Below are 7,842 nucleotides of genomic sequence, written 5' to 3' on the forward strand. Positions count from 1 at the left end.
TATCTATCTATCTATCTATCTATCTATCTATCTATCTATCTATCTATCTATCTATCTATCTATCTATCTATCTATCTATCTATCTATCTATCTATCCATGTTTGCAGTCTTTTGGTCATGTAAAAAAACGGAATCTTTTTTTGGTGCAGGGATATTTACTTTGACAAAACTGTCTTAAAAATCTTTGCCAATCACTTGTGTTTGCCAGAGCAAACACAAGTGATTGAGGTGGCAGATTTCCTCAAAAAGATCCCTTTTCTGCTTTCATATCCTTTGCTCTTATGAAGAATGCAGAAGCAAACCCAAGTGTAACCAAAATAGAAAGACCAAAAAAAAAGAAGAAAGTTTTAAATTTACAGCTCAGATTATGCTGTGGTCCTTTGTCAGCCAGTCATCTGGATGGTGGCACAAAGCTTTCTGCGTACAAGCTATTTAAATGTCTTACAAGTTTGTTGAAGGGGGCCCGATTGTTAACTTGACTATGTGTTACTGTAAAGTAAACGTGCGCGGTAGGGTCGGCTTTTCATACTGCTGAAACATCTCATTAAATCTGGACCGCCTATTTTTATTTAATGCATTTTACAAGGTGTCAGAGCTCAACATGAGCCCTGACTCTGCTGCTCCGCTTTAGCTCGAGATGCTGCGTGCCGCTCGTTTTAACTAAAGAGCTCATCATCTGAAAGTTATAACCAGACTTAAATATTTACAATGAACCTAAACAAGTCCAAAATTATTACAGCAAGTTGTAAATTCTGCTGTCTAAGAGTCACTTTTTTCAGCCATGATACATTTTGCTTTGCTATTTCTGCTTTTGTTTTTAACTGAATCCAAGTCATATTCCAGTATACGGTATATGTTTATGGGGACAAAAGATACCTGAACTTGTGCAAAGTGCTCTAAACCGGTCTCATTGTGCCTCTATTGTATGGAAGCAATACACTCTGGTTCTAATCAGGCTTGGCTTTATCCTCACCCGCTCCCTGCTCCTCAGCCTAATCAAACTCATATATGCAGGCAGAGTGCCTGCAATTATACATAAGCCTCTGCCTTGTGCATGTGTGTGTAAGAGTGTGTGTGTGTGTGTGTGTGAGAAGAGAGAGAGCGAGCATTAGTATTTGGAAGCATGCGTGTGCCTGTGTGTGAATACAATTCTATATGTGCAAGTCTCCGTGTGCGTATGTGTTCCAGTTGTGCAAAAGTTTTTGCTCCCACCCACATGTGTGCGCAAGGGTGCGGTTTTGGGGGTTGAAGTCACCCTCGTGCTTGGATGCCAAGTTTTTCTGGGGGGGGGGATGAAGCTGTGCAACTTTACGAGACCTCAGCCTATGTAGCATACATAGAAACCTACACCACAAACGCACATGCATATAGTGTACAGTAGAGACAGACACACACACACTCACAGTTTCAGTGCATTCATGAACACAAATGTCTGTTGGTCAAAGATATATTGGCACAAACAACCAGAAAAAGAATTTCACCCAGAAGAAAAAGAGAGAAAAATCTAAATTGAAGTGAAAGAAAGTAAAACATATTGAGGTGTAGTGTTCTTTTCCCAAAGTCTCTCCTCTTTCCAAACCACACCCCACCACGGCACAGGCCCAAACCCCAAAGCTTTTGTCCGCTCTCTCGCTTTCCCTCTTTCTCTTTCTGTCTACCCCATTTTTTCTCTTTCTCAGTGGCTCTTTTTAGTGTCACTTTCTCCTTTTCTGTCTCATAATCTTCAGCTATTCTCCCTTTCTTTAGTTTCTTTCTTTCTTTTTTTTGCTGTCCTCATCACACACACACTCTCCCTTTCTGCTGCCTGATTTTACTGGTTGTCTTTGTTTCTGGCTTCAGTCTGACATTAGGTGTCCATCTCAGTATTCAACACAGGCACTTGGCTGCAACAAACAAACTATAGCAACCGACCGCAGGAGTTACAAAACACTGACGCTTGGGCTTTCTTTCCAAACTCTGCCTATAATCAAACAGTCAGGTCTCAACATCACCTTTGAAAGCCCCTCAAGCGCACAGGGATCTAGTGGTTTCTGAGACTACGCTTGCCATTAAAAAGCACATGAGAAAACCATATGGCGTGCCTAAAGTTAGCATGTTGCGGTCTCCCATTGACACACAGCACTACTCATATCCTTGTTGTTTACCAATGCCTGTGGCTAGGCCATTAAATATTGAATGTGATGTAGCATACTGATACTGCCATTAGCATGCTAAATGTGTGAGACAGGTGGTTGAGGCTGCCTTTCAAAAGGCAGGAAATATGTGAACAGAATATTGTGCAACTGTACCGTTTACTACGGCATACAGTGTAAATATTGTTTGAGTAAGCTGTTTACGTCTGCCTGCGAAGCGGCATGCCAGTCAAATGCATACAGGCATATGCAGTCAGAAAGACATGGCTGACCGGCCGCCACGGCTAACAAGCATATCATATACAGTGTGGATCCCAGAGACTATGGATCTGTTTGTAATGTGAGTGTGTATGCAGAGCACTGTGTTAGGCCTGCTGCTTTTTAAAAAAATGTGTTTACTATATGTCATACTCTGACGGCTTTGGATTGTGCATTTTTACCATATTTGTATTCAGCTGTAATAAAGACGTATAGATTTATTTTGCTGGGATTATGTCATAATTAGTTTGTTTTAAAAGTGGAAAATGGAACAAGTCATATTGAAGTGTGTAGGCCAAAAGAGCAATTTTCCAGGCAGTCTAGCAGTTATTGCCAAACTCATTCTGAAAGCTGATTTTTTTGGGGGGGGGAAATATTTGTGAAAATTACCATATGTATAACATGTAACCCAGGCAGTATCCTCCAGAAAAATTTCACTTTTATAACGTCAAGTATATTTTTCTTTGCTTTAACTGGCTTCTAACTTTTGCCCTGCACGTGACGCGTGTCCTCCACATGAATCTGCAACAAAACCAATTTTCTGCCAAGCCTAAATAATCCCTTATAAAAATACATGTCACGGAAAAGTTGACATTTTTAGGAAACATAGTGTTTTTGCAGGGCACTTTTGCCACATGTCAGCGCAACTGACAGATGAACTGAGAACATTCATGAAGACGTGTGGGAATTTTTGTGTGTGTGTGTGTGTGTGTGTGTGTGTGTGGAGGAAATGGACATATGAGCGAGCTAATAGCACAACGTCAACACAAAATGTGGATGTATTTTCTGAACACATTAATGGAACCCCAGAAACAAACATTCATCATGGCAAGAATGAAGGTAGCATAGTGTTTCCTATGCTGTGGTCGGACCATGTCAAATGAATGCACTAATGAGGCTTTTGTACTTTAAAAAAATCCTCCCCCCTACAAAAGAAAAACAGAGAGGGACTGGGTTCCTTTTTTGTTTTTTTGTGTCCAGGAAATATATCTTGGGACATCAATGCAATTAAAAGGACAGATACAGAGAGCTTGCAGTGTGTATGTATTTTGGGGATGTGTATACCCTATATGTATCAGACACGAGGAAACATTCAGGCATCCCTGGGCCTCTAGTGGGATCGTCGTTCACCAGGTAGGTGTCAGTAGCCTGAAAAACAGAGAAATAGTTATTCAGTTAAAATTGTTTCCATGTAGCTGAAAAGTCATGCTGCGAAATGTGGAACAAATACAGCACAGATTTTAGCCCAGCATATATTTTATATCATTATGATATTTATTAAATAAAATATTATAATTGGATTTCGTTGCTCTTTAATAACATATAGTACATTTAAGAAGTATTGCAACGTTTAAAGCAATCTCACAACACTCTGTTAATTTGTTTAAACCAGTGTAATTTAGATTGTGGCAAAACGAAATTGTGATTTTCCTTCCCTCCTCTTTGTGAGACGTAACCCTAAAATGTACCCGCTCCGTGTGAAACAGTCTTTTAACCCCAACTGGTTTCATTTCTCCACAGAAGCTCCACAACACTTGCACTATAAATCCCCAGTCAGATTGTCTGTAAGTACAAGGGTGTATGCATGCATATGTGTGTAGGTGTGCATTCAGGGAGCTTCATTTGTATTCTAAGTCAAGCAGGCAGGCGGGCAGGCAGGGTTCTGGCAGGGCCCGGAGCTGTGAAATAGGCTCTCCTTGCAGTTCTGCAGTTGATTGGATCAACCTATCCCACTCTACTTAGCCGAAGGGAGCCCAAATCCCACAGCCGCTGTGCCGTTCTGTGAAATCCTATTTCATTTCACAACTTTAACGGATAAAAAAGCATGCACACGCGCTTGTGCCAGCCCAAGACCCCATGCCACATTTATTCAGCGAACGGGAGCAGAGAGAAAACACTGCATGTGTGTGGAAATGCCGAAATGCACACGCATATAGTCTAACCCTCTTGAAAATATAATCGCCCATATGCATATACATTTTTTCCACACCCATGTTCACTCTGCCTCACGCGCAAACACACTGCAACACGTACCAGCGCACACACACACACCGATATACACGTGCATGCCACTTACGCAGACACACAGACACAAACCCCATAATAAGAGCCAGACGTTGGCAGACCACACAGCCCTGAGTTGTGGTGAAAACAAAGGCTATTCATATCCTTCGCAATGAGAGGTCTGTATGGCTAACTCTCTTTCTCCCTCTCTCCCCAATCTCTCCCCTCAGCTTTTTATTACAGATAATCTGCACTCGCAAACCTTCCATTTTTCTGCAATTGTGCGATTCTTAATCATCTTTATTAGTCCATAAACATTGTTTTCTTTTTCCTATTTTTAGCCCTTTTTTATTGCTGAGGCTCTCGACTCCTTGAGGGGGCAACATGAGTTTCAAAATTATGATGAAGCTGGGATTCAGAGTCAGAGAGGCCTGCTGATAAGAGAGCAAGGCATTATGGGAATGGGGTAATAGAGTCCCTCACATCCACAAATACACATCCATGCTAATAGACATGCAGATCCACACACACACACACACACACGACAAAATGCAAGCACTCAGATTCTGCCAGGCCACATGTGTCTGATAATGAAATGACGCCTCTGATTGGCTGGCAGGCAGAATAATGGCCTGGATCCACGACACCTGTGGTGGGGTCCACAGCAGTGCGAGCCTGCTGACTACCAGCAAGCAGACCACAATGCATCAGGTGTGCTGGAGCCTCTGTGATTGGCTGTCCCTGGCCAGAAACAGCGTCAGGTGCACCAGCAAGCCTACCCTGATTGGTTGAGTCGAACCCAAAAAGCTGCGGGTGGGAAAGAGCTGTTTTTATTGGCTGCTGCTGCCCAGTGCTGCTGGTGAATGGGTGTCTGGCTGGATGGCAGTGGGACAACTGGGAGCGCTGACTATTTGAGAAAACCTTTTGTACATATGTAGGTTTTCGTACCCCCAGAATCTCAGCATTAGCTATCATTTAACCTGACTTCAGGAAGAGCAACATAACACACATAAAACAAACAACCAAAAACCCCAACAACAATTGAACTCCAACAGTAGATAATTTGCTCTCATTTCATATTAACCATCCAACAAAGAGGAATTTAAACACCCACTTTATGCTGTTCGCCAGAAAAACAGGTGTTGATGAACCTCAATCCTATTGTGCAACAATGAATAACATGAAGCTAATGAATAGGCTAAGCTCTGTACCTGGCACTGGGGAGGCCAGAACATACTGATTCCCTTTGTAGTAAACCCCTAAAAAAAAAACTCCAGGGCCCCCAAACACTCTCTCCTGCAGCAGTGTATGAATTATATATTGTACTATATATATAGAACATATGCCCGGCCCATATGGCCAGCCCTGAGCGAAAAAATCTCAAAGCCCTGCTTAATTAACATTTTAGAGGGAAGATTCGGAGGCGGGAGATTGAGTCAGTGACCTATTTGGAGTCCATCATCGCCCAATGCAAATGTGTTAATTGAGACAGATTTTCCTACTTCACAAATATGTGGAGTAAGGGATGCAGTGGAGGATTTTTATTTATTTATTTGTCTGAGCCATCTGATCTAAGGTATCTGTATAGGGTGTGTTTTAAGCTGCCTTTCTTTCTGCCTTCACTGACAAAAGAAGACACTTCTCTTTCCTTGGCTCACTCGCTCTCTCTTTGGATTTAGTGTTGACGACCATATGGCCAAATTCTTTGGAGGTGAGATCTCCGAAACCTGCTCTCGCACTGCACGTACACTCACACATGTACTTACAAACACACCTCTACAGAGCTTTGTGTATGAAAGGCCCTGATGGTGGAATTTGTTCTCAGGTGGCTCCATTTTAAAGCAAATGAATGGCATCATATCAATGATCCCCCCCCCCCAACCACACACACACATCGCCCCACCTTTCCTCGCTTTCTGTCTCTCTGCATATCACATTAGCAGTTACACACAAAAACACACACTTGCACACTAATTCACCACCTACACATAAAAACTTACACTTGTCACACACCTGGTGCAGCCCTCTCCTTGTTTCCACAAAACCTTTATCCTGGCCGCCCCACAATCATGAACCACAACCACTACCAGCACTGTTGATCCCGCTTTTTTCTTTTTTTTCTTTTTCTTTCTTTTAAAAAAAACATGGTTATTATAACCACCATTGTGTCTCAACCATGTTTTTATCATCGTTATTTGGTGCCTGAAAAGCAACACTGCCAAGTTTAAGGCACAGGATGAAAATAGGGGGATGGGGAGAGGAAAACAGTCCAGCCAACCTGCGTGAGATGGCAACCACTTCAAAGATGCCAGGCCGCACCGGCGATCTGTTCCATGGTGTGTGAGGAGTGTATGAAAGGCAGAAATGGCCGCCGTGTGAGTCCCTGCCAAAGCTACCTCGGGGAGAAACGTTGGAAAAATACGATTTTTCACACAGCCTTCTCAGGGGGGGGGTGACGAGAAAACAGGGAGGCTAAGAAAGAAGATGAGAAACCGAGGGCTGCATTAAAAAAATGATGGATGGATGGCTGAGTAGAGTGGGGCTAATTATTTCACTCCACTCGTGAGTCCTGAAGGTTTGCTTGGGTCAGAAGTACAGCCAAGACGCAGAGCTGAAGATTGCATTTGGCTTAATTGTGCAGTTGTGTTTTACACAATAATACTAAATGTTGGGATCCTGGATAAGGCGGGAGGCACATCGTGTGAAAAGCAAGTCTGTTCAAGAGGCCTGACTGCTGGTGTATTAAAAAAATAGATGCCTCGAGTAAAAAGATATTTGACTTGTGTGAGAAATTCATACAAGCTGGTTTGCGGTTTAATTTAAAGGTGAGGTGAGGTGAGGTGAGGTGAATCACCTGAATGCCAGATAGATAGTGAAACTACGCCAGCATTGCTTTATTAAAAAAACGTCTTTGTTGACCAAAACTGTTCGGTTAAACAGGTCTGAACAGAGCGCTCATTGTGACACACCCCAAGATGCACTTGGCCTGGCAACTTGCCTGTCAACTACTAATCTTGCTAGACAGGATAGGCTATGGCTGTGGCCTTATGATAATACCATGCCAGTTGTAACACTGAACTGAACCAGCAACATTTCACTGACACACTTGCTTGCACCAAACGCCCCCTTGGCACATTAAGTAACCCAATGCCACTGGCACCCTTCTTTGTACATGGGTCCTTATTCATTCTCTTATTTGAAGGTCCAAACCACATTCAACTAAGGTCTTGCTGCTCTGGTTAATGCATTTAACAATGAGGTTTGGGCTGGGACAATCAACCCATTGTGTCACACAAGGACTGATCCGTGGGGAGATTTTCTTGTGGTTATGGTTCTAATACAGTAGAGTTTACCACAAAGACTGGGAAGCATGGAGTTACACACACACACACACACACACACACACACACACACACACACACACACACACACACACACACACACACAC

General features: G+C 42.8%; 1 protein-coding gene across 9 annotated transcripts in view; it reads right to left on the reverse strand.

The window, feature by feature from the left end:
* Positions 1 to 7,842, reverse strand: part of LOC102193049 (nuclear factor 1 X-type-like) — a 107,930-nt gene that overhangs the window by 96,720 nt on the left and 3,368 nt on the right. For all 9 annotated transcript variants that reach the window (XM_005748921.1, XM_005748923.1, XM_005748918.1 and 6 more), the window contains exon 2: positions 3,456 to 3,539. In XM_005748921.1, the coding sequence (XP_005748978.1) occupies positions 3,456 to 3,539 (84 nt within the window). The remainder of the gene's footprint in view (positions 1 to 3,455; positions 3,540 to 7,842) is intronic.

This window comes from Pundamilia nyererei, unplaced genomic scaffold (genome assembly GCF_000239375.1).
Source record: "Pundamilia nyererei isolate P.nyererei 1_Seehausen unplaced genomic scaffold, PunNye1.0 scaffold00234, whole genome shotgun sequence".
NCBI classification, from domain to species: domain Eukaryota; kingdom Metazoa; phylum Chordata; class Actinopteri; order Cichliformes; family Cichlidae; genus Pundamilia; species Pundamilia nyererei.